This window comes from Marmota monax, unplaced genomic scaffold (assembly GCF_021218885.2).
Source record: "Marmota monax isolate L192 unplaced genomic scaffold, Marmota_monax_Labrador192_F-V1.1 WCK01_AAM20220418_F8-fsc00133, whole genome shotgun sequence".
NCBI lineage: Eukaryota > Metazoa > Chordata > Mammalia > Rodentia > Sciuridae > Marmota > Marmota monax.
This window is the reverse complement of record NW_026694821.1, coordinates 2,548,396-2,575,063: the sequence shown is the minus strand read 5'-3', so window position 1 is coordinate 2,575,063 and position 26,668 is coordinate 2,548,396. Positions and strand designations below refer to the sequence as shown.

The following is a 26,668-nucleotide window of genomic DNA, read 5'->3' as shown; positions in this document are numbered from 1 at the left end:
GCCTCACTAAGTTGCTGAGGCTGGCCTTGAACTTGGGATCCTTCTGCCTCAGCCTCCCCAGTTGCTGGGATTACAGGTGTGTACCACCACACTTGGCTAATTTTAGCTACTTTAAAAACATACCTGAAAAGAACCCCCCAAACCCTAGGCTTGGTTTAACCAAACAGTCAGTAAATTGGCTCAAAGAAGAAAGGCTCTGTTTCCATCACTGCATGTTATAGCAAGCACGGGGTCCATGTAAACATCCATTTTGTTGTGGCCTTCTCAGAAGCCCTTCCGATCCTTAAACTTCTAATCCTTGGCTTTCCCAGGCACGGTGGTGCATGCCTGTAATCCCAGCGACTTGGGAGGTTGGGGTAGGAGGGTTGCAAGTTCAAAGCCAGCCTCAGCAAAAGCTAAGCAACTCAGTGAGGCCCTGTCTTAAAATATAAAATAGGGCTGGGGATGTGGCTTAGTGGTTGACTGCTCCTGAGTTCAATCCCTGGTGCCCCCCCCCCCCAAAATGTTTGACCTTGGTACTCAAATTTGATCATTATACATCGTACGTTCAAAATATCACACAGTATCTCATAAATATGTTACCATTAAAAAATTGGCTTAGATCAGTACTGGTGACCATAGATGGGTTTTCACTAGGAAATGACCTCAGAAGCATTTCCACTTATTAAAGTTAGTTTATTAGGTACAAAGAAATGAATCTGCAGAGGAAGGCATCAATAAATATAAAATACAGGAGAAACAGGGGGAGAGTCACAGACAACAGGGTCAGTGAGGATGTGGGAGGTGGCAGGGACGCCTCTCTGATGAGTCCACGGTCAAGGGGCTCAGCCTGTACACTGCCCGAGCTTGGAGGGTGTGCGTTCAGTGACAGGTCTCGAGGACACACGTGATGCTGGATTCCTGAGGTTGCTCCCTATTTGCCATTTTTTGGTTTCTGCTCCTTCCTTCCCTCTGTTCTTGAATGGTTTTATTATAAATTTTCTATCCCAGCAGAACTTCTGAACGCCTCACCAGGGCCGGCAGTCCACTCCAAAGTGGAACTGCCTGTGTCTAGGGCCTTCTCCATTATGCAAATTAAAGCTCTTGTAAATATTTTATGCAACCGGAAGGAAGGCAGAGTGGATACTGTCCCCCAAATGAAATCCTAGACTTCTTGGAAAACTTCCAGAACCAATACAATAAATCAATAATGCAAAAGGCCTGCGAAAGCTTCTTTCCCACTGATTTTAGCTGTTACAATTTGGCCTGAGTTGTGCCCCAGAGATGCATACTTGACGCTGACTCAGTTTCTCCCACCTGGGATGAGCAAGCACACACCGATGCAAGACACCAGCTTGATCGGCTCCAGACCACAGCGAGGGGTCTGCAGTCACGTTGGCCAAACCCAGCTCACTGTGGCTCACTGTCACGCATCCTCAAGGTTCAAGGGCATGAGTGGGTTGTTCCAAAGCAAACTTCTGCTATCCTCCTCTTCTCCCTCTCCGATTTCCTCAGGGATCTCAGTCTGTTTCCTCCTAGTCTCTCTCCTTTATCTGTGTCAGCGTTCCCTGTCCACTTCCATGCCCTTGCTGGCTCAAGGAAAGGTAAAGGGCAGCTCCAGCCCAGCTGGACTCTGCATCATCAGGGAGCTGAATGTGCACCCGCCCCCAGGTGCCCATTACAGGGGAAGGGGAAGCTGTGGACCTGTGACATCTTCCCTCAGCTGGGAAGGGGGCTGAGTGTGGCCTATGGGTGGTTCCCAGATTCTCAGGGTGGGGCGGTGGCCAGATATTTGAGGCATATATTTCTTCAGACATTTTGTTTTACACGTTTCTCATATATTCCATGGAAATCTTTGCAACCTCTTTGGGAGATTGGGAGACTTCTGGGATAGAATTAGCAGTTCATGATAATCAGAATTAGTGTATGTTTTTTCCTAAAGGAAAAAAAATACCAAAATCTCATAAAGGTGACCTCACCTGGACTACCAGGATGGGGCTGGGAATTTGGAGGGACAGGAGGGAAGTGATGGAGACATGGGCACTAGGAGCACTGTAAACAGTAAGAGCATTGGCTACTTGTAGGATAATTCAGTTACAAAAGGGCCCTGTGGAAGGCACTGGAGGGGCTGAGCCCACTCCTGCCTTTACACTGCAGTATATTTACATTAGGCAGCAAAAAGACATCCCTGTACTGCAAAATGGAAGTGAGACGTGACATCTCACTCCCCGGAGGCTGCGCGGCACCGTCGGGGTATGGGCACACACTACTTCCTCTGAGCTGCATCGTTTATAAGGCATTATTTGGTTTGATTTTGCAGTTGGTGCAATGAGAATATAAAGTCATGCCAATAAGAAGCTTTTGTGACTACTTAGGACTTTGGGACCACCTACAAACTAAGGACGGTCTAAAAATGGTTCAGAGTCTAGGAAGGGCCAGCCCGCAAGCATATGTACAGTCACAGGATAGACACAATGGAGTGGGGCAGGGCTCTGTATGTACAGACAAATGCCAAGATACATTTTAAATAATGGAGAAATGGTGGTTGTCTTTAAAAATATTACTGAAATAACTCAAAGTGGACTAAAATGTTGCTTTAAAGCCCGTGCAAACCACGTATTTACAATAAATAAGCGCTCCTTTCAGAGCCTGTATGTCGACTGAATACAGCTTGAGTATGGTGGGGCCTGACATGTTCATCCTGTGACATGGAACCCCTGGACCTTGGCTTCATCCGTCTTCTCACCGGAGTGTCTTTAGAGATAACTGCGGAAACATGACAGAAGATTATCAGGTGAGGTTAGAAGAATCACTGAACCCAAGGGTGGGAAACACAGCTTTTCCTCATTCACACAGGACCACCAAGGCTGGGAAATGGTCCTATCGTGTGTAAGGAGAGGTTTTTTAACCCAAGAGGTCATGGTGGCAAACCAGATGGGGCATGAAGTTGATGTGTGGCAACCTAAAATTCTGACTTATGAACATTTAGAAGAGACCAAGAACCAGCAGTTGACTGTGCAGGAAGTTCAGGAAAAGCCAAGAACATGCTGGAGATACCAGGTCAGGGCAAGGGAAAAGGGGGAAAGGAAGTCAGACCCTCAGACTTCCAGCCCAGCATCCATGCAGGAGAGAGCACTCCCCGGGCACTATGTGCTGGCCAGAGCCCACTGGTTTCTCTGGGTGCTGCTTTGTGTCTCACTGCAGTGAAAATGATTGAAAATGATCTCCAGAGATCTTGGTGGGATGTCCAAAGAGACTTTTAATCCATCCTTGACTGGATTGTCATGGGCAGAGACAAGTCTGGGGTGATTTAGGTTTGTGCCCACCATGAGGCTGGAGACCAGATGCTGCATAATGTCCCACCTAGCTTTGCCCCATTGATGGTGAGGAAGGCTCTTCTAACACACCAGGAAGAGCAGTGATATATAGTGTTAGGAGCACCAGAGGAAGCTCAGAAGGTCTGGGCATGTGACCTTCGACAAACCCATCAGCCTCTGGAGCCTAGTTTTCTCTTTTGTATAAATGACATTGGGGCTGGGAGTGTAGCTCAGTGGTCAGGCACTTGCTTAGCACATCTGTGAGTCCCTGGGTTTAATCCCCAGCACTGAAAAAAAAATGGCATTAAAAGTTTCTCTCCAGTTTGATCACAGGGTTATTAAAAGGATCAAATGAGATAACATATACAAATCAACTAAAAACTGTAAAGAGCTATATAAATATATGAGACTATAATTATGATGATGATTCTATTTTGCTGATCACAAGAGCAATATATTCCTTGTAGAAATTACAGAAGTATACTAGGAAGAAAGTAAAATGGTCCAGTGTCTACATTGGACCATTTTGCAGGGCTGCATGGAATGTGCAGGAAGGTGATCTAAGATGGAAGGCATGAGATTCTTGAAAGCCAGAGACACGGGGCAGGCGAGGGAGAACAGACTCCCTCAGCTTTTGTTATATGTGAATGTCTTAATTTCTTCCTCACTTCTAAAGGACAGTTTTGCCAAATATAGGATTCTCAGTTGACAGGTTTTTTTTTCTTTTTAATACTTTCAATATATTAGCTTACCACCTTGTCCTCTCCAAAGTTCTGATGAGAAATCTGCCAATAACCTTCCTGAGGATACCTGGTATGTGACAAATCGATTCTCTTGTTGCTTTTGAGATCCTCTATTCTTCAGAAGTTTTATTATAGCGTGCCTTGATGTTAGTCTCTTTGTATTCATCTTACTTAGAGTTTACTGAGCTTTTTGGATGTTTTTACTCGTGCCTCTAATCAAATTTGTAAAGTTTCAGCTGTTATTTCTTCAAACATTCTTCTATGCCCCTCTCGTCTCCCTGATAACACCTGATGGTGTCCCATAGCTCTGACAGGCTCTGTTCACTTTTAAATGTTTTTTCCTTCTGGTCTTCAGACTTAATAATTTTGACTGTCCTTTCTTCTAGTTCACTGATTCTGTTTTTCTGCTGGCTCAAGTCTGCCTTTCATTTTCTCTAGTGAATTTTTCATTTCAGTTGTATTTTTCAGCTTCAGAATTTCTTTGTTTTCTTTCTCTTTACTGATATTTCCATTTTGTTCATACATCATTTGCTTGAATTTATCCACATCTTCCATTACTTTTTTGAGCAACTTTAAGACAGTTGCCTTTTGGGCTGGGGCTCTAGCTAAGTTGGTAGAGCACTTGCCTAGTATGTGTGAGGCACTGGGTTCGATCCTCAGCACCACATAAAAATAAAATAAAGGTATTGTGTCCATCTACTATTAAAAAAAGGAGAGTTGCCATTAATTTATTTATTTACTTATTTTTTGTAGGGGGGATTGAATCTAGGGACATTTTACCACTGAGCTACATCCCCAACCCTTTTTAAAATTTTTTGTTTTGAGACAGGTTCTCACTAACCTGCTTAGAGCATCACTAAGTTGCTGAGGCTGGCTTTGAACTTGCTATCCTCCTATCTTAGCCTCCCAAGTTGTTGGGATTACAAGGATGTGCCACCATGCCCAGCATGAACATTTTTAAGACTGCTGTTTTAAACTCTTTTGTCTAATATATCTGCCATCAACCCTTTTTCAAAGATACTTTTGTTGTTGTTGTTGTTGAGTGGTCTTCACTCTTCTACTTCTTTGTGTAATTTGTGATTTTCTTTTTTGTTGTTGGGAATGATATCCGAATCAAACAATGCCATAACACTAGAAAGCAGATCCTCTTCCTTCCCCAGAATTTGCTAGAAGTATTTGTTATCATTTTAATTTTATTCTATTCTATTTTTATCTTATTTTTTGTATGTTATCTCTGTGCCAAGAATCAGCTTGAGGTGTAAATTTAAGGACTTCTCAGGTCTTTCTGGAGCCTATGACTTTTCCCTTGAACATACGTGGTTACTTCCTAATTTCCCCCACATATGAAGTTGCTTTCAAACAGCTTGGTCTTTAACGTTTGGCTTCCAAAAGTAGAAACAGTAAAATGAAGGGAAGAAAAAAAATTCTCCTGGAAGTTGCTTCAGCCAAAAGGAGACAGAGCTGCAGTGGTGGGAAGAGGTGCAGGGGAGATGCTACCTCTTTACCTGCACCCATGTTTTCAGAAGCAGCAGTGGGCAATTAAAGCCCAGATCCCCAACGTGTGGAGGATGGGGGTATTTTTTTTCCTTTGCCCTTCTTGGCTCCCCCAAACTGTGTGCAAGTTACTCCAAGAACACATGCATAGCTGCCTGCCATGGGGATGGCTGGGGTGGGGGATGCTCAGCAGCTACTGTTACAAGCTGAAATCGTCTAAAAACCACTTCTGATTTATTCTCCAAGCATTCCCTGGATCTTGCAAGCCTTCAGTAGACCCCAGAGTTCTACACAGAGTTCCATTCAGATGGGTTTTGCCAGTGCAATTGTTGTTCAGGTGGGGAGACAGATTCCTGGTGTGTCTTATCCTATCATCCTCTCAGAATCCCCTCCACCTAGTAACAATTCTGTGCATATTCTTCCTCTCTTCTTTCTTTTTTATGTGCATATGCTTCTTTAACTACAGTTGTATACCTGTTTTGAACCTGAGAATGGATATTGCTATTCTTGGGTTAGCTGAGGTTAGAGAAGGGAAATGCTTGTTTGCCAGAGGAAGTACCTATCGCCTGTCCCAGGGACTACCCTGGCTTTTAGGAATCGAGGCCCTTCCTTCTTAGGTCACTTTCCTTCACATTCCATCCCGCTGCGGGGTGGCCCAGCGTACCAGCAAGCCAGCCCGTTGTCTATCACACAGAACCCTGAAACAGGATGAGGCCAGAGTAGGACTGTACATGTTTTCAAAGAAACAAAGGACTTTTAAACCTGAGACTTCATTTTGTACAGTGAGAGATGTCACCTCTGCCCAGGTTAGAAGACACTTCTAAGTTGCATGGGGTGAGAGCAAGGGCATTTCTTCCAAGACTGTCTTAGCACAAAAGCACCCCTGTGGTCTTCCTCCTGGCCTTGTCAATTTCCTATAGCCAAAGGACTTGGCTTGTGAGTCAATCTGGCCAAAATCAATTATAATATTAATGGAGGAAAATGCTCTAAGGGCACCAAAAGGAGCCACGTATTCTACAGGTGAGAGAGAACACTGAATTAGATTTTATAAATGCTACAGGGTTTTTCTCACAGGCTTCTCAAACTATCCTACTCAGGGAAGAATAGGCAGGGACTGGGGTGATGACAGCAGAATGAGTCCAAAGGGGGTTCTGAGTGGCTCAACTTGCTTCTGCATGTGGTAGTGATTCTGGGGGCCCCTTCCATGCTTCAGCTCTTGAATTCTAAGTGTTCCATTCTGGCTTGAAACAAAGCCATGCCAAAATGGCTTTCCACAAAGAAAATGAGTCTGAGGAAGGCTCCCCAGGAGAATCTCCTTGAGGGCTATGTTACCTGAGCATTTCTGCCTTTGATGTCATCTGGGCTCTGTCCAGCTGCCTCGGTCTGGAGCCAGGGACCAGGTGTGTGACCTGAGAGAAACAAGGAAGATCTCATCATTGATTGGACTGGGGAAGGTTGGGCCCACTCCACCAAGAAACCCGCTCAGCCAGCACTTCCACACCAGCAAAGGAACCCAGGGCAAGGTGAGCCTGGAAACCTGAGACCACTGGGCTCCTGGCCCTGGACTGGGCTTCCGCCCCACCCTCAAAGCCACAGACCACAGACACAGGGTCCTCATGTCCATGCTGCAAGGACAGCATCTCGTGAGGCCCATCATCTTTAAGCTTGTTAGCGCTTCCTGACTCATGGCTCACCACAACCTTCAGCTACACCCATCTACAGTGTACCAGGCACCATGCCAGGGTCAGTTAGACCCAGAGCCCAGGAGAGTCCAGGTTGCTGTGCTACTTAAAAAACAGCATGTAATAAAGAAACAATGATCACGAATTATTTATGATATTGAAAAACTGATAATAACCTGGGTTCAATCAAAGGTTCTAGGTAATCTAGAGTTCAGTATCATATAATGGAGTACGAAGCAGCTGTCTTTTTACAAAGTGTTGATTTGGAGGAACTAAATTGTATAAAATAGAACAGTCTCAATTATTTTTAAAATTCACTAAAAACACAATTAATAAATGGAAATCTTTCCTCTTGAGTAGAATTATTATTTTTTAAAATTCCTGTGAATAAATACTTCTGAAGTTTTCTACCATGAGCATATATTAACCATTGGGACAACTCTGTATGGTACAGTTTTAAAAATGAACTGTCACTCAGAAGGGTCTCTGAAACTTAACAAAACATTAATAAATGGGTACTGTAACTTTCATTAAAACATTTTTTTTAAATTAATGAGTGCACTGGGTCTAGAATAAAGATATTTTGGAGCAAATGATGCAGGGAATCTCAGATTTTTGAGCCAGTTTGAGTAAAAGTAAAAAGGCACAGACAGCCCCTGATCTGATTCCCTGTGAGAAGATAGCCTTGGGAATGACTATTTTTAAATCTCAGAAACTCCTGTCCACTACAGAAAAATCTTCTAGGTCTGGGTTTCACAATCCAGGCTTTATTAACATATTGGGCTCTATGATTCTTTGTGGTGAGGCCGTCCTCTGTGCTGTAGGACATTTAACAGCAGAACTGGTCTCTCTGTTACTAGGTGCCAGTCACACTCCTGCCCCAGGCCCATGCCCAATTGTAAACTCAAACCTGACTCTATACATGGCTGACTGGTCCCTGGGGGCCAACATCTCCCCATTTGAAGAGCATTAGGTAATAAAACAGGCTTCCCCAGGTAAACAGCTCTCCCTAGTTTTGATACAGATGCCTGGAAACAAGAGCAGAGAGGTTAAAGGAGAATCAGTGAGTTCTCCATAAAATAGAAAAGACAACTCCGGCCTTAGTGCAAGAGAAATTTCACTGGTGCCAGAAGTGAGTGGCGGAGACAACGTCAGGGTTAGACAGAGTGCTTTGGATTTAAAAATGGCTTTGAAGGGATTTCCCCTTATAAAATGTCACTAGAACCTTCTGGAATTCATCAAGTGGGGCCGTTCTATGGAAACCGTCCATCACATCGGCTATTCCCCATGGAAAGGTAATTCATATTCATCCAAACTACAGTTTTCAAACTTTTGGTACTGGAGCTCAGAGTAAAAATCTTTTTACATCTCTTCCCCATCTCCATCCAGCCCCTACTGCACTGGCAGAGCCCACGGAGTGAACGCTGCTTGCTGCCTTTGCTGCGATCTCCTGCAAACCGAGGGCTCTGCTTCCCTGCGAATGCAGCTGTGGCCCTGAGGAACACTGGGAGCAGCAGTCGTGGTGCACACTCCTCTGCACTGTGAGGTTAAAAGAGGAATGTCTGTGCCGGGGCTGACGGAGCAGGACCCAGGGCCAAGCTGGCTTTCAGCCTTTTTTTCCTTCATGTGCAAACCAAAACTCGCCTTGTATCTTTCTCCAGCCATAGCCACATTTTCATATTAGGGGGAAAAAATTCATTCTGTAACCAAGTGACATGAGAATAGATATGTAGGACTTGGAGAGTGTCCAGAAAGGATTTAGAAATTTGGCTGGCCATTAAGGCAGGGCCTCCTGGAGACTCTTCTGCCAGCCTTGGAGTGCAATTCCTGGGAGCTGGGAAGGTGGGCTCGGGAAAGGCAGACTTGTGTGAGGAGCAGACCTAACCATCAGCGCAGGGCCAACGGTCTGCCCAACCTCAGTCTACCGTGGCAGGAAAGTGAGGAGGTAGCGTGCCCAGACGCAAAGATCACGCTGGTCGTGGAGCAGAGATCTGAACTAGCCCTGACCACAGGCAGCAGAGGCAGGCCTCTGTACTCTGCCTTGGTTTCTCCAGCTGTACATGAAGCCAGATGGCACCAAAGGGCCTTCTCGTAATCTCTAAGTGAAGGGAATGACAGGTTCCATTGGATCTAAACCTTCCATCTGGCCTTTTCTCTCCTTCTCTACTGTCACTGCTATCATAGAACTGGTGGGCCCTGGAGACTCGTCATCCCTTTGAGCACATCTCCTCTGGACTAAGCCTAAGCTAAGAGCGGTCACCCTACATGCCACATGCCTCCCTTCCTGCACAGGTAGATGGACCTGTGGGTGGGCTAATCTTCTTCTCTCTCCCCAAAATTTGCAATCTAAAAGTTTCAATGATTACTGAAAGCAGTATTCATTTATCAAAAGAATTTAGACAACACAGACAAGCACTGAGTGACAATCACTTCATATTTTGGTGTATTTCTAGTCTCTTCCTCTATTTGATCAAATTCTCTTTTTCTCCATCAACACACAAGTTACTTTTATTTTATTTTTTTAAAAAAATTTAAATCATAAGCAGGACGCAGAGCCACACAATGGTAATCCCAGTAGTTCGGGAGGCTGAGGCAGGAGGATCCCAAGTTCAAAGCCACAGCAATTTAGTGAGGCCCTAAGCAACTCAGAGAGACCCTGTCTCAAAATTAAAAAAAAAAAAAAAGGGGGGGCTGGGGATGTGGTTCAGTGGTTAAGTATCCTTGGGTTTAAGCATCCTTGGGTTTAATCCCGGAACAACAACAACAACAAAAAAAAAAATAGATCGTATCTATTTTTTGTGTACTTTTTTGGTATTATTTTATTCATTCAAGATGGTGTTGATGTTTTCTCAATGTGCTAAATATTTGGTAACATTGTTTTAATGTTTTCCTGGTGTTCCATTTTGTGGCTCTGCTTTAATTTTTTAAACTCCATTGATGGAGATTTGTGATATTTCCAATTTTTTTATTCTATAAATGGTTGAGCAATGTATACATGAGTGAGTATTTTTTTTCAACAAGTATTTACTGAGTGCATGCCTCACTCCATTCTGAGAGCTGGAGATGGGCCAGTGCATAAAATTGGTGCCTTCTCTGCCATTCAGGTCTTACCCTGTATGGGGGACGACAGACAAGGGGCAGGCAAACACATCACATGTCAGCAGGCAATAAATACCTTGAAGACATTAAAAAACAGTGTGAAGAGAATAAAAGGTGATGGGCCAGAGAGACCTACTATTTTACATCAGTCAAGGATTGTCTGATAAGGTACTGCTGTGGACTGAACTGTGTCCCCCCTTCTCAAATTCACATGTAGAAATCTCAATACCAGTGTGATGGTACTGGCAGATGTGCTTTTGTTGGGAGGTGATCAGGGTTAGATGAGGTCATGTGGGTGGGTCCCCTGATGGGATTAGTGCCCTCATACTAGAAAGTGGTTCTTCCTCTTTGCCATGTCAGTACAGTGAGAAGGTGGCTCTCAAACTCTTTGACAGAGTTTCCTCTGTCAAAGCAGGAAACTGAATCAGCCAGCACCTAATCTTTTCAGCTTCTAGACTGTGAGAAAATATACGTCTGTTAAGCCAGCCAGTCTATGGTATTTTGTTTTGGCAGCCTGAGCTGATAGACAGGTACATTTGATCCAGAGGAAGTAGAGAATGAGTCTGTGGCTATCTGAGGAAAATGTCTCATACAAAAGGAAAAGCAGATGCAAAGAACCCAGAGGAGAATTGTGCTTTGAATGTTCTAGAAATTGAGGTGGTGTCAGAGCAAGTAAGGTGGGAGGAGAGTGGTTCAAGAGGAGAGGGACAGTTCATGTAGGTCTTATGAACCATGATAAAAATTTCTCATTGATTTGGAGCAAGATGAGAATTTACTGAAGGCTCTGGGGCAGAGGGCAGCTTGGTTGGGCTGGGGCTTTAGACACATCACTTGTGCTACAGTGGGAAGCAGGGAAGCCTGTTAGCAGGTTCCTGGGGTAATTTGGGAAAGAAATGCTTAGGCCAGGGTTGGGGTGGAAGAAGAGGTGAGAGAGATCACATTCTAGATGCATTTCACTGGAAGATGCCCTAGAGTTTACTGCTAAGTTGAATGTGGGAGAAGAGAAAGAAGTTGAAGATGATTCTGAGGTTTTTGGTATTAAAAAAAATGGAAGAGCCATCAGAGATCAGGGGAAGTAGAAAGGAGAGGGAGAGCTGTTGGGAAATCTTAAGTGGGAGAAGAGCTTTGGAAGAAGGGGTTGTACACTACCCTGATGCCTCTGAACATGGGATTTGGCAAGGAGGAGGTCCACTGGTGGCCTTGATAGCAGCTCTTGTCATGGCAGGGAGGGGAGAAGGACTGGGAGGACTCGGCTGGAGAGAGAACAGGAGGAGAGGAAGTGAGACAGGGAGACACTGCTGGCTCAAAGAGGAGCAGAGAAGGCTCAGGGACAGAGTAGATCAAGGGACAGATTTTACAGACATCAAAGCACCTTTGCAGGTTCAGAGAAATAAAGAAATGCCCAGGAAAGGCAGAAGTTGTGGTGAAGGAGTAGGAGGCTGGAAGACAGTTTATGAAGGGCTATGGCTGACAGTAAGTATCAGGAGTAGCCAAAAAACGCTCGCTGGGGCAGAGGGTCCTGCCCAACTGCCCACTACAAAGGCAGAAATAATTACTCTCCCCCTGAGGTGTGCTTTTTCTACGGATTCTCTCAGCTTTGGAACATCTCATCCTTTTTAATTTCTGTGACATGATCCACCCAATACAGCTAAAGTCATTGTACTGCCAAGTGGAGAAGTTGCACAGCTCCTGGAAATAATGGTGGCCAAGTTTTACTTTAAACATAAAATAATTCTTTTCAAAGAGGAGTTGAACTTCAATGAGATATCACTTTGCACTCACTAGACTCTACTGTGAAATGAAATTAAGATTTACAACTGAAAAATCAGGGTTGATAAGGACGGAGAAAAACTGGAACCCTTATGTGCTTTTCGTGAAAATGTAAAATGGTGGAGCTGCTATGGGAACTGGTATGGAGGTTCCTCATCCAATTACAAATAAAAATTACCATACATCCCAGCCATTCTACTTTGAGATATATACCCCAGAGAATTTGGAATCAGGTGTCAGGAGCTGCCACGTAGGAGTTGAGCACCCCCTAGTTTTGATTGATGGGAATGTAGAGATATGGCAAGCCAGCCATGGGCTGTGTGTGTGTGAGCTGTGAGCATTTTGAACACACAAGCGGACTGGACTGATGATGCAGCTCTGTCTGGGCTGTGCCCAGATGTGTCCCTTTCGCTTGTTCTGCCTTTGATCATCTCACAGCACATGAGATGGATGTGGTCTTCCAAGATGTCAGTCAACATGCTGACCTGGGAATATCGCGAAGCTAGACTCGACCCCCTGAAACCTGACTCCTTGCTTCATTTGAATGGCTTCTCCCCAATAAAACTGGGTTCGAGGTGTGCTCTTTCTCTTTCTTGCCTGCCTTAACTCCTTTGTGGGAGCTGGATCAGAAGAGCTATCATAGAACCCAAAGAAAAAGGTATTTCTGTGTCATTATTTCATGCCAGCCCAGTTCACCTGGAGTGACCCTAACTGGTTTAGTTGTTTGCTGTGACAATCAGGGTCTTAAGGAGACATTTGTATACCTCTGTTCATAGCAGCAAATATTTTTAAGAGCTAAAATGTGAAAGAACCCAATCATCCAGTGAATAGATAAACAAAATGTGGTATTTGTGTATGTGTGTGTGTGTGTATGTATACATACATATATAATGGAATATTATTCTGCCTTACAAAGGAAGAACATTCTGACATAAATTACATGAATGAACTTTGAGGACATCATGCTAAATGAAATCAGCCTGTAACAAAAAGCAAATAGTGTATGGTTCTGCTTATAGGAAGTACTTAGTGTACTCAAAATCATAGAGACAGAAAGTAGAATGGTGTTTGCCAGGGGCCGGGGGGCTGGGGGGAGAGGGAAACATGGAGTTATTAATCCATGGGTGTAGAATTTCAGTTTTACAAGATGAAAAGTATCCTGGAGTTTGAAACATCTTCACCACCTCAAAAGGAAACTCCATACCCATTAGCCGTCACTCCCCATTTTCCAACCCTCAGTCCCTGGAATGCCTAATCTAACTTTCTGACTCTATGGATTTGCCTATTTTGGACATTTCATATAAATGGGATCCTACAATTGTGGCTGTCCTATTTGGTTTCTTTAACTTAGCATAATGTTTTCAAGCATCATTCATGCCCTAGCATGTCTCAGTACTTCATTCCTTTTTATTGCTGAATCATATCTCATTATAGGATGATCATGCATTGTCCATCAATTCATCAGTCATTTCCACTTTTTGGTGATTGTAAATTATGCTGCTATGAATGTTTCTGCACAGCATTCATAGTGTAGTGCTTTGTTTGAAGACTAGCTTAAAATTCTTTTGGGTCTATACCCAGGAGAGGAATTGATGGGTCATGCTATAGGTTGGATCTGGAAAGTCCCCCAAAGGCCCATGTCTTCAAGGCTTGGTCCTCGGCCTGTGGCGCTCTGTGGTTTGGTGGAGACCTTTAAGGGGTGGAATCTAGTGGGAAGTCTTAGGTCATGGGGGTGTGCCCTTAAAGGGGACTATGGACCCTAGTCTCTTTCTCTCTTTTGATCCCTGGCTGCCCCAAGCTTTGCTTCACCATCTGCATAAGATACTGCCTTACCACAAACCCAAAAGCACTGGGCCAGTCGACCATGGACTGAAACCTCTGAAATTGTAAGCCAAATAGTCTTTTCTCTCTTTAATTGATTATCTTGGTTATTGTATTACAGTAAAGGAAAAGCGACTAACACAGGTGATATGTTTTATATTTAAATCATTGAAGAACATAATGCATCACTAAAATATTTAAATAACTAGACAAAAACATCTTACCAATGGGAAAAAAAATAGCCATTAACGGCAGAGCAGAGACAGTGAATACATCCATTGGAAAAGCTAAATATTAGGGCATTTGTGTACTGTGGTATGTGTGTACTTTAGCATGCATGCGCTCTAGAAGGAAGGGGAGAGAAAACAAGCAGGATGAGACAAAGTGAGCACTGCTACCCCTGAGCATGAGAACCCATGTGTCTCACAGAAACAACACTGACTCCTGGACCATGAAGACTCCGATATCTTGGGGAACCAGTTCCATAGCGAGGAGAGGAAAACTGCACGGAGAAATGTGATCACACTAACATCATTAACAAGGCTCTCCCCTGTGATTCACAAGGATGGCAAGAATATGCTCATTTAATTTTGAGGGAATCTCCCAAAGTATTTCATGTCCACTGATGCCACGTCAATCGAAAATAGTTACCTTATTTTTGAAGTTGCAATTTCCCTTTCTTGTCTGTAAGATGTTAGTTCATTTAGCAGACATTTTTTTTTTCTGTTCCTTTCTGAGCAGCAGGGGATTACTTTTGAGGTGGGCACTGAGGCAAACATTTCTCTTGCGATGAGGCATAGAGCACAGACTGCCAGCTGTGCCCTCCCTGCTGGGCAGGCTGAGTGGGGCTGAGGTAGCTCTCCAATTCTCAGGCACCATGGGCTGTATGAAGTCTGCCATTGCTGACTTCCTAAGTCATGCCCAATGAGAACGGGGACCCCTAAGTCTTCATACTGATATCTTATTTCACAAGATTATTGTGCTTATTTCATAAGATGAGAAAAGAATGTTATTTAGTGACATTCCCCAACTTATGGTAGCCTGTGTAGCCTTACTCAATCAGGCACCTTATGCCTAAAGTACCATAGGGGACTTATGGTTCCTAAATGCACCATGCTATCATGCTTTCTCCTGGGCATGTGCAAAGAGTGCCCTCTCTCTAGGCCACTGTGACCCCACCTTCTACTCCTTCCCCTCAATGCCCCTAACACTCAAGTCATTAAGACACTGTCATGTATGGCGGTTAACTTCTCACTCATCTCTCAGGAGTGTGCATGGCAGAGGGTGGTGTGGGGACCTTGCTTCTTACTCTGCAGCCTCTGGTGCCTGCAGGGTGCCTGCTGTGCAAGGGCAGTGTGCACACATTTGCTGAACTGAGCAGGAACGTGAGACCCGCGCAGCACCTGCCTCCTCCAACTGCTGGCTCTTCAGTCTTTTTAAAAGCTAAAGGGATGTGATTTCTCCCCCATCTACCTTTATAACAATCCACTCCCTTTCTCTCAAGTCAGAAAAATGGTATTTACATGTGATTAAAAGAGGACGCAAGGCCCCTCTCTCTGACAGGCAGTCCAACAGCCAGAAGAGGGAACTCTACCCAGGCTGGTGCTGAGAGCCCTCTGCCCTGACCAGAGCAGGCTGAGCACCTCTGCTCCTCTGCAGAAGGGACCTCACCAATGCCCCTCTGAGAGGACAGGGCCACTGAACCTGGTCCCCAATTCCTGGTCTCATGCTAGCCCTGGACTCTGATGACTTTTCATTAGGGTGCTCAGGTGAGTGCGACGGGGTCCTTACTTAGGCAACAGGGTAGGAACACATCCAACTCTCACCCCATACTGTTGAATCTGCTGCCTTCGACTACCCCTTGTCCAGTCCGGCTAGCTCAGCACTGCACAAGAATTGGCTCAATTTAACCAGTGAGCAGCCATAGTGCGGTAGTACCCCACCCTCACTTTTCTCTCACTTCCCTGTTATTTCAGCCTCAGTCTCCTCCTCTCTTCTCAGGGATGAACAGGTGAGCTGAGTTAAAGCCTCTCTTGGAGCCTGACCACACTGTTCAGTCAGCAGGAGGCTGGCTAAGTCTCAACCTAGATTGTACACCAGAATCACCTGGCAGCTCTCAAAAATAGTGACATCTGGGTCCCACCTGGATATTTTGATAAGAGGCAGCCTGGAGTTCAGGTCTTTTAAAAGCTCCTAGGTCATTCCAGTGGGCAGCCAGCCATGGTTGAGAACCATTGGCATAAGGATATTTTCCACTGCCTGATTTGTCAGAATTCTGAATTGGGGGGAATTCTATTTCTTTCCCAGACATTCATGTAAAGTCTCTGTATCCCATTTCAGTGTTGTTTGGGGGCATTTAGCTTCCTAGTCAAAAGTCCCAGGGACTGGGTTGTGGCTCAGTGGTAGACAGCACTTGTCTAGCATGTGTGAGGCCCTGGGTTTGATCCTTAGCACCACATATAAGTAAATAAAATAAAGGTCCACTGACAACTAAAAAAAAAAAAAAGTCCCAGGAGGAGAGGGATATGTGGTAAATTTAGGTATCCAAATCTGATGCCTGTTAACCCTGGTGTTGTGCAAAAAAACAAAAACAAAATCTCCAAGTGAACTCTTATATGCAAGGACAAATACATATTCTGAAACTTAAGTATGAACACACTGTATCGTTGCAGCAGAACAGTAAAATCATGATGTCACCCTGCAGGCAGTCTCTGGTCAATCAATACACACTGAGCACCTACTTTAGGAGTGTCAGGAAAAGCCAGAAGTCTTGTCAAGGTAGTACTTACTTCGGGGGACCTTGCTAGGGTAAATCTTCTGGCATGGTTTGTATTCATCCGGAGGGGGGAAGTCTTCCACAGAATGGAACGTGAATTTAGACTCGAAGTCATCTGCACATGTGGGAAATGGTACAGTTTAGTTGGGTTACTGGCAGGCCCCACGTTGGATTGCTCCAGGAGAACACACGTCACTCTAAGCAAATGCACTGTGTTCTGCTTGCTTGCTCTGTGCAAAGGTGTTGACAGAAGGGCTATTCCCCCCAAGACATCCATCCACCTTTCAAGTTTTACTGCTTAGCTGGGAGGAGGGGAAGTAGAGTGAGATCAGCAGTGATTTCCCATCACCCACCAAACTACTCCAACCAACATCTTAAGGAAGCTCCTAAGGGGGCAGAAGTGAGCTCCTGGGGAGAGAAGAGGAGTGGTCATGTCTCCCTTTCCTGGGCTGACTCCTGCCTTTTGAGCTGGGTCTTATGTCTGACCATAGCCTAGCACACAGAAGGGGGGCAGAGGTGTTGCAGTCACATCCAACTCCAGGTGCCTTTAACTTCCTACTTCCATAGTTTTGCTCCAATTGTCCCCCTACCTCATGGGCCTTCCACCCACTCCTTGCCCTTATCCAAATCACTCTGGTCTCTCAGTCTCCATGGAGAGAGAGAGACATACACAGAAAGAGAGAATTCAAATGCTGGTTTTCTTTCTGTTCTCTAATCTGAGTCAGAAGTCTAAGAGTAGGCCCTGGAACTATAGTGAAGGTGGTAAAAGAAACCCTATTTCACAGGCCCTGTAGGCTGTCCTGTATCTGTGTGAGCCCACAGTTCACTGGGAAGCACATAAGCTCTCTCCAGGGGCCAGGGGAAATCACTTCCTCACTGGCACCAGCCCCTCAGGTGTGCACCTGCTTACCGGTGATGTGCATGCTTCCATTCCGTAGCTGACCTCCGGGCTGCTGGGTGGGGGTCCAGGCAGGGTTCTGCTGGCTCTTGCTTGAAAGCTCTGTGGTGGGTGATCTTGCAGGAGGTGCTGGAGGTGGATTTAGCTTTCCACCACTGGTCCCTTATGCGGAAGATGACAGAGCATTCAGAGTTAGGAATGGGGACAGCGATGTTATAACTTTATGTGAGAGATTAGACATTTAGGTCTCTGGCTATAATATGATATAGAGATTAAAAGGGCAACTGCTTGAGCCAAACTGAGATTGAATCATAGTTCCCTCATTGGGACAAATAACAGGTTCTCTGTGCCTCAGTTTTCTTATCCGTAAAATGAGAATACTAGGACCTATACCTCCTAGGGTTGAGAGGACTAAATGAGTTGATTTCAGTCAAGTGGTATACAATAAGTGCTCCATAGTTGTGATAATATTAATGATGACCCTCATTATAAGATGGTACAGCCCTCTGGGCATGGTAGGACAGGCCTGTAATCCTAGCAGCTTGAGAGGCTGAGGCAGGAGGATCATGAGTTCAAAGCCAGCCTCAGGAAAAGCAAGGTGCTAAGCAACTCAGCGAGACCCTATCTCTAAATATAATACAAAATAGGACTGGAGATGTGGCTCAGTGGTTGAGTGCTCCTGAGTTCAATTCTAGGTATCCCCCCCCCCAAAAGAAAGATGATACAGCCCAAGGAATGGCCCCACTGCAGAGTGATAGGAACAGCAAAGGTAGTTGCTAGGTGAGGGCCCAGAGGGAGGCCAGAAGAATGGGTCATAGGGGCATGTTCCTACCCTCAGGTTTTGCTCCCACTGGGTTCTGCCCCCACCAGCTCTTCTGCACTGCAATCTGTTTATTCTCCTTCAGGTCCAACCTAGATCCTTCCCGACCACCAAGGCCCAACTCAAATCCAACCTACACCCTCAAGCCTTCCCTGGTCAATGGCCAGAGGCTCCTCCTTCCTCTCCCTGTGCTATTCTGTGGGACCCTTGGCAGTCTACAGCCCAGTGTCCTGGCTCCTCATTATATATACCCTACTGCTGCTTATTTCCCCAATGACATTGCCACCATCACTTTGCCAGTACACCACTGTTCCCTGTGCTAGTTGCTTACAATTATAACTTCTTTCCCTTCTCCCAAGTTAAGCTGAAGTAGAAGTTACCCCCATTTTATATGTGAAATCAAGTTTCACGTCCAAAGACACCAAGGGAGAGGCCAGGCAAGCCTTCTGGAGCAGGTGGGGGTTCCAGCAGCAGCAGCAGCAGCAGCAGCAGAGTGGTGCCCTCCGAGCTCCTGCTTTCCCTGCAGGGTCTGCCCAAAGGGTCTGTCCCAGGCTTCTTTCTCTCACTCTTCTCTTCCTAGGCACCTAGGAGTTATTTGATCCCACAAGGAGACTAAAGGGCTAAAGAGACTGCTGATCGTCCTCTGGATGGGAACTTGCCCCTCCTTGTGGGAAAGGAGAAGGAAGGAAGGAAAAAAACAGGCTGCTGCCCCAGCTATGCTCAGGCCCTCACCGCATAGTCACAGCAATGCCCTGTGAAAGGTGCTGTCGTTATTCCTACTTGTCAGAGTTAAAAAAAAAAAAAAGTCAAGATAAAACAAAACAAAAAACCCAAGTAACTGGCATCAGATTACACAGGAGTGTGTAGGGAATCCAGGATCTGAACTCAAAACTCTCCAAATCCAAGACATGTTTTTTTCCCACTCCACCACAGACATTTAAAATCACAGATAGCAAAAGGGCTCACCACTCTCAATGCTGGGCCTCCTGGTGACCAGTCAGTTGAAAGAAGAATGACTAAAACCTTATCTCTTCTGATCAACAGTCTTAAAAATATTCTTGCCCTTTGTGCTAGGAATTCTCTCTTAGGAACCTATCCTCTAAAAAATATCCCAAATAGGGCTGAGGTTGTGGCTCAGTGGTAGAGCGCTTGCCTTGCTTGTGTGAACCACTGGGTTTGATCGTCAGCACCACATAAGAAAAAAAAATTAATTAAAAAAATAAAAAATATCCAAAGTATTCAGCACCACATAAGAAAAAAAATTAATTAAAAAAATAAAAAATATCCAAAGTATAGACTAAAATCCTACACTGTTATTCATAATAACAAAAACAGGGAATCAACTTAAATGTATGTACCCACTATCATTTAAATTTACTTATACATTTTAATAATTTGACAAAACTGCTTTTAATATAGTATTAAATAAAAATACAAAATTGTAAGTACAAAGTGGTATTAAGCATGTAAACGTACATGTATTCAGAAAAAAATGAAAATGACATCCAAATGACAGTTTTCATCTCTAGGCGATATTATTTCTATTTGCTCCACAATAAGCTGGCATTGTTTTTAATTTAAGGAAATACATTTAAGAAACTCTCTGCATCAAGAGATTTACTGACAGAAAAAAAATATATGCATGGATATGTGTGTGTGGGGAGTTGTATATGTGTTAATTGTGTATGTATACGGGTGTGTGTATGGAGTATGCATTTATTAGGGTGTTTGTGTGTAAGGCTGAGAGAGTGCTTGTAGTTGTGTTTGAGTTGTGTGTGTGAATGCAGGTGTGTGTGGATGTGTGGTGGTACCTTCTGTGTGGAAAGGCGTCAACAGTGCATGAAGTCTACCACTACAGGGACCAGTGAAGTAAGTCATGAGCCATCAACAATTCACAATCCTCTCTGCTCTGTACGTGAAGAATTATTTTTGCTTTTTGGCTAAAGATACAGGCCCTGTTTTCTCCAGTCAGCTGAGAACCTCCCAAAAGGCAGAATGTGAATCCAATCTGCTGATGGCCAGTGAAGATTCAGGCTGGGAGCCAGACTGGAATAATTCAAGAGAAGACTAAACCAGAGACCTGGGCTGGGAAACAAGCCCCACCCGAGGAGTAGATCTGGAGATAGAAAGTCCATAGCAAAAACAAAAGCCTTCTCTAGAGCTCACTTGCTATTCCCTGTTCCAAGCGCAACACATACAAGGCCTCCATCTTTACAACAACCCCAGGAGGTAGAAAGATTGCTGTCCCCATCTTACAGAGAAGGACGCACAGACAGCTAGGTGGTTGTCCAGGGTCCCAGCCAGTGATGGCAAGAGGATCATGGCCAGAATCCCTCCCTTACCTTCTGCAGGATCTGGGACAAGTCTCTCAATCCCCCTCGCCCTTGGTTTGCGTCTCTAAAATGAAAACTTCCAACAATAAAGTCCCTTAGAGGGACAAGGTTCTACCCAGAGGCACTGAGTAGCTCTGAACTAAAACAAGATTCTGAGATTGGAACCATCCCACGGTTTGTACGGGGTTCCGCGGACTGGGCTGCTTTACCTGGGCCTCTGCAGATCCTCCTCTTCTGCAGGAGCGGCTGAGGTCCCAGAGGGCCAGGTGGTGCGGGCAAGCCCTGCGCGCTGGCCTTCTGCTGTTGGGCCTGGAAGCTGGGGGACTTGGGGGGCAGCGGGGGAGGGGTTTCGCTGCTGTTGTTAGCGCCTGGCAAGGGAGGCGCTGGCACCGAAGCCCTGGGCGAACAGGAAGCATACAGGGGGAGTGGGGGCGGCGGAGGGGGCGGCGGCGGCGGGGCGGGAGGCTCTGGCACCTCTTGGGCGGGGCTGGCAGGCTCCTCATTGAGTCCTGGATACCCACAGGGTGGGAGGAGAGGGAGCGGGGGCGGGATGGGCGGGAGGTGCAAGGGGGCCAGCTGAGGCCTCACTGCCTTGTCACTGAGTAGGGAGGCCGGGGGCAGAGGGGGTGGAGTCGGAGGAAGTGGCGGAGGTGGAGGCGGAGGAGGGCAGGGGACAGTGGGTGCAATGGCAGGAGAGCTCCCTTTGGTCGGTAGGCCGGGTGGGGACACCAGCGAGGCCTTGGTGGGGGAAGACGGTGGTAGAGGTGGAGGTAGGGGCGGAGGAGGTGGAGGTGGGGCGGGCACATTGGGGCGAGGAGGGACTATCCTGGCAGCGCCTTGGGCCTCAGAAGCATTGCCTAGCCTGGGAGATGCAGGGGGGTTAAGCGGGCCACTAATGGTTTTGGTGGGAAGCCGGGGAGAAGGCGCTCGAGAACCAGGGGCCTGCCCTGTCTTGCCACCTAGAAATGAAACAAATTCTGGGTTAGCTCAACAACAGAGAAAGGAAGAAGCTCAAGTGCGTGGGTGGCGCTTGGGACCAGCTGGACGAGCGCCAAGGTCCTTCTGAGCATCAAGGAGCTGTCCTTCCAGACAAGCCCAGGTCAGACCCTAATCTTACTATTCTGTTCTCACCTGCCAATAGCCTTCTCATATCCAGCCCAGGACGCAGGACTGCTCTGACCTGTGCCCTTCCCCATCTCAAGACCCCTCACATTCATTCACCATTACCGCCAGGTGCAGTTGCCCTTTTGCTCTAGTTTGGATCCTTAGGTATACCAAGCCCAAACACCTGGCTAGGGAGGTTTTCCTCACTGCTAGCATTTTATGAACAAGGACATCCTTTGTTTCTATATTGCAAACATAAAATTCATGATTCCCTGAATACATAAGGGAAATCAGCAGGGAAACACTTGTCCTCCACATTCCAGGTCCAATGACCTTGAACCTCCTAGTTACCTGGCCTCTAGAAGTTCAAAGCCCTCTTTCCCAAAAACTTACTCTAATTTTCAAAGGCCTGACTTTTTCCTGATCTCTGAATTTCTCATCCTCTATGTGTCTCTTTCACCACATCATTTAAAAATATATGTATATTTTAGTTGTAGTTGGACACAGTACTTTTATTTTATTTATTTATTTTCATGTGGTGCCTAGGATCGAACCCAGGGCCTCATACATGCTAGACAAACGCTCTACCACTGAGCCACAACCCCAGCCCAACCACATCATTGAAATCCAATAACTCTTAAACTCAGGGGTAACAACAAATTGCTCGTTTGTGTTTGGTGAACTTTATGGAGGATTGGGATGGATATAGGGTCCTTGGAGGGAGCTCTGACTCTTGATATAACCTTGCACCACAGTGCTGATTCTCGTCTTCCCCCTCCCTTGCCTCTTGCTAAGGAGAAAAAAATTTTGTCTTCCTGCTTAATACACTGAAGTTCTGCAATCATTGTTTAAATATGATTTTAAGAGAGGTCACTGTCAGAGGGAATGTCACTCTCCTTTCAGGAGGCATATTCAAATATTTATTCCAAATATAGTCCTCCCTTAAAGGAGTTCTGGGGAACACACTTTCCCCTATTTCACTACCCCTATATTTTATATGGCAATATGTGGAAAACACTTGAAAAAAATGCTTGCTTCTCACACATACAACTTCCTGAGTGCTGCAGCATAGGGGCAGCTTTTGTTTCATATTATAAACTCCAGTGTCTATTGAGGGGTTCTGGGGTTTTTCATCCCATATGAATTTCCAGAGTTTCCCCAAACTGGTTACAAATCATTCCTGAAGGACTTGATGTCAAAAGCCAGGCCAAAGGCATAGAAGAAGTGCCCCTGGGGGAAGAAGATAAGTGGGCAGGAGTATGGTATCTGGGTTTTTGCACTGGTGGCCCTCTGGCTATGATGTGACAGTCACCTGGGCAATACTACTAGAGCTTGGTTGTTCTTAAGGCAAGTGATGATGTCATCCCTGTATTGAAGATTTTCTTTGAGGAGATTCTGGAAGACATATCTTTGTCCTGAGGAATTAACTTAATTTCAGGTGCCAGAACAGCTGGCTGCCTATGCCCAGGAGTAGAAAGCCCTACCTGGTCTTTTCAGGGACAAGATCTATGTTTTATATGATGTCTAGGGCAGGGATCAGCACAGAGAATCCAGCCTAAAAGTTCTGAAACCTGTTCCCATAGTACACAGAGATGATGACAGAAAACCCAGGCAGCTCCCTAAATAAGTCAGGGTCTACCTAGATGCCCAATTGCCAAGTGAAATTTAAAAGAATCATAAATTTAAAAAGCAGAACAGAGCCTACTCTTGAATAACCAATCCAAACTTTTAAAATGATTGAAAACATCGTGAATCCAAGATTCAAAAACCCTGAAAGTGAGTCTGTTAAGAGTACAAAATCGCCTCTGTTTCCTGCTCACGTGGTGGAGGATCAGGTACCAGGAATATTTGGAGCCTGACAGTCCCTGGGTCAGTGATACCCCTGGAGTTTATTCAGCTTGTTGGCTAAAGAGCACAACAGTAGGAAAACACTTTTTTCTACTATATATATACCCAATTTGAATGTAAAAGTTTTAAAACATCCAGTGCCCGCTAAAGCACACATAACTGCAGTAGACTGATTGTAGTAATGGCCTCAATTACCCTCTCATGCCTAATTCTGTAATCTTTGAATATGATTGACTATTAACATAATCTTTTAAAATGATTGAATATGATATCAAGAGATGAAGTCTATTTCCACATCTTTGTCACTTGCTTTGGATGTGATAGGAATTAACACTTCCTAGCCTTCCAAGTTACTTCTCAGTAGCTTCCAAGACTAAGCCTCAAGGGACTTTATACACATCTTCCTTTTATTTTGGAGCCTTGCCACCACCATGATAACAAGCCCTTGAGCAGCCTGCTGGAGACTGAGAGACCACGTGGACCTGAGGTGAGTCAAGCCAGTTGTGAGTCAAGCCTGAGGTGAGTCAAGCCTGAGCCTCAGAGACAGGAAAAACAGGAGAAATCTAAGATAAAGGAAAGCCACCTACCTAACCCGCAGATTTGCAGATGCTGAGGGAGTAGAGCTGAGATCATTCCACATTGCTAACCCACAGAATTATAGGCTAAATAATAAATGGTCATTTAAAACTCTTAAGTTTCTGTGTTCTGTTACATAGCAATGCCTAATTGATACACTGAATGAAAACCATTACAACTCATGCATCTCTAGTGAGGCCACAGTGATGTCATTATGATGATCTGTTATGATTTGCACCTTCTGTCTGGGCAACCATTACACCATTGCTAAATAATACAAGTTGCTCTTCAATTATTACAACAATTTAGTTAGGATGATGATTTGAAAGATTCCTCATGAACAATTCTGTGCTTTAGAAAGTTCCAGTGTTTAACTTTCCAAATACATGATCTCTAACATGACTGTTTATAAAACACATGTTCCTGGGCACATGTGGAACCAACTGGGCACATGTGGATTGCCCAGTTGGTTCCACGAGTTAAGGAGATTTAGACTATGATGTAGCTAGTCAAACTTTTCCTTACCTGCTACATCCCTCTGGCCTGCTGGTCGCAACACAGGAAAGCCACCAGCGAAGAGATCTCCCAGGACTGGGGGTGTGTTTCCTCCTCGGGAGTTGGCAGAGCCTCCTCCTTCTTTGTTGCTTGCTTTTGAACCTTCAAAGAGAAGAGCAAGTGGTGAAGATGTGTGAGTAGAGCTGAGCAGTTCCTTCTCACTCTGGGGTTTGACACCGTCTCAGCAGTGTCCCATTGTCCTCTTTCCAGTGTCGCCCTTGCACTCAGCATCTTCCCCAGGTGCCCTCTGCCTTGATACTCTGCAGACTCATGTGCCTATATATGTCTGCTGCCCTCTCCAGCCCTGTCAAAGAGCTAACCATTTGTGGCCAACCACCCTGAAAGGCGACCAAATAAAGGGACCTGAATTCTACCCATTTGCTGGATGCTGATGGGGAATCAGCAGTACACTGCAAATTAGAAAACCTGAACACAGCAGGTGTAGAGTTGGTCCTATTCGCAGCTTGGCATTGGGAAGACTAGACAAAGAAAACCTATGGATTTGATTCGGCGCACCATCTTAACTTGCTGTCCACAGGGGGTTGACCAGAACTACAACCAGGAAGTGAAGGTCTGCAATGATTTCTGCTTCAGAATTTTCCTTCTCCTGGGTTCTTAGACACTGGGCCCACCCTATGATTCCCTAAACTTCTTCTTCTGTAGGAAGCCTGAAAGCTTGGACATCACTAACTCTAGCCTTTGAGATGTGTGTGATTACCAATTGCAGAACCTGAAAAGATATTCAGTGGAGGCAAAAATCACTGACAGAATGTATTTATAGCCTGAAGCTATTATGCAGGGAGAAGTTAGGACACAGTGCCTACTGGTGGCTGAAAGTAGACAGATTATTCTGAGTATTAATATACATTACTTTTTGGAGTCAATATGAAGTGGGTGTTCCAACAAAATGGATTAATTTGTTAATTGAGCGTAGCCAAGTAGACAGTGGGTCTAAATGGAAACTAATTTATATTATAATCAATTTTGAAAACGCTTTTTTAAAAACATGTCTTTGGCTGGGTGTGGTGCTGCATGTCTGTAATCCCATCCTCTCAGGAGGCTGAGGCAGGAGGATCGTGTGTTCTAAGCCAGCCTCAGCAAAAGTGAGGTGCTACACAACTCATTGAGTCCCTGTCTCTAAATAATTAAATACACAATAGGGCTGGAGATGTGGCTCTGTGGTTGAGTGCCCCTGAGTTCAATCCCCAGTACTGCCCCCCTCAAAAAAAGTGTCTTTGTGTGTTATCATATGAGATACAATTATGTTTTTAGGACTAGCTTTAGGACCATCATGCACATCATTGCAAAGTATATAAAGACCCAATACCTTACATTATTAAATAATTCAATCTTCCATAATCTGAACAGTACCCCACTGTAGAAAAAAGAACAGGTATTATTATCTCCTTCATTTTGCAGATGAGCTAACTGAGCCTCAAAGAAGTTCCCTGGGGCTTGGGGTGTATAGGGGTGTAGTTCAGTGGCAGAGCCTGTGTTTCATTCCTAGTACCAAAACAAAAAACAAACAACAACAACAACAAAAAACAACAAGAGGCCCCTTGATTTGCCTGGTGGCAGAAGCAGAATTCAACATGAGTTATCTGACCTGCACACAGGCTCCTATTATGTTCTGGAAGACAGAAGGCTGCAGTCATAGGATCTTGTGAGATAGAATTTTGAACACATCTTTTTCCTTGTGAAAAACAAAAACTCCATTTTTTTTTTTTAATGTTGAGAGCTTTGTCGTCTATAGTTAAGTTTGAGGACTATGTTGGCACAGGGTAAGGGATCTTTATGTTACCCCATGATGGACACACAAAATGTGGTACATCCATAAGATGAAACTGTGTGAG

At 45.0% G+C, this 26,668-nt stretch overlaps 1 protein-coding gene across 1 annotated transcript in view; it reads right to left on the bottom strand.

Annotated features, from left to right (window-relative positions):
• Positions 1 to 654: 654 nt before the first annotated feature.
• The window catches only part of Wipf3 (WAS/WASL interacting protein family member 3), an 89,916-nt gene continuing 63,902 nt past the window's right edge, over positions 655 to 26,668 (bottom strand). Inside the window, exons 4-9 of the mRNA XM_046426063.1 lie at positions 24,786 to 24,917; positions 20,942 to 21,691; positions 17,592 to 17,741; positions 16,695 to 16,796; positions 6,866 to 6,942; positions 655 to 2,745 (exon numbers count right to left, since the gene is read on the bottom strand). Of these exons, the coding sequence (XP_046282019.1) occupies positions 2,722 to 2,745; positions 6,866 to 6,942; positions 16,695 to 16,796; positions 17,592 to 17,741; positions 20,942 to 21,691; positions 24,786 to 24,917 (1,235 nt within the window). The 3' untranslated portion in view covers positions 655 to 2,721. The remainder of the gene's footprint in view (positions 2,746 to 6,865; positions 6,943 to 16,694; positions 16,797 to 17,591; positions 17,742 to 20,941; positions 21,692 to 24,785; positions 24,918 to 26,668) is intronic.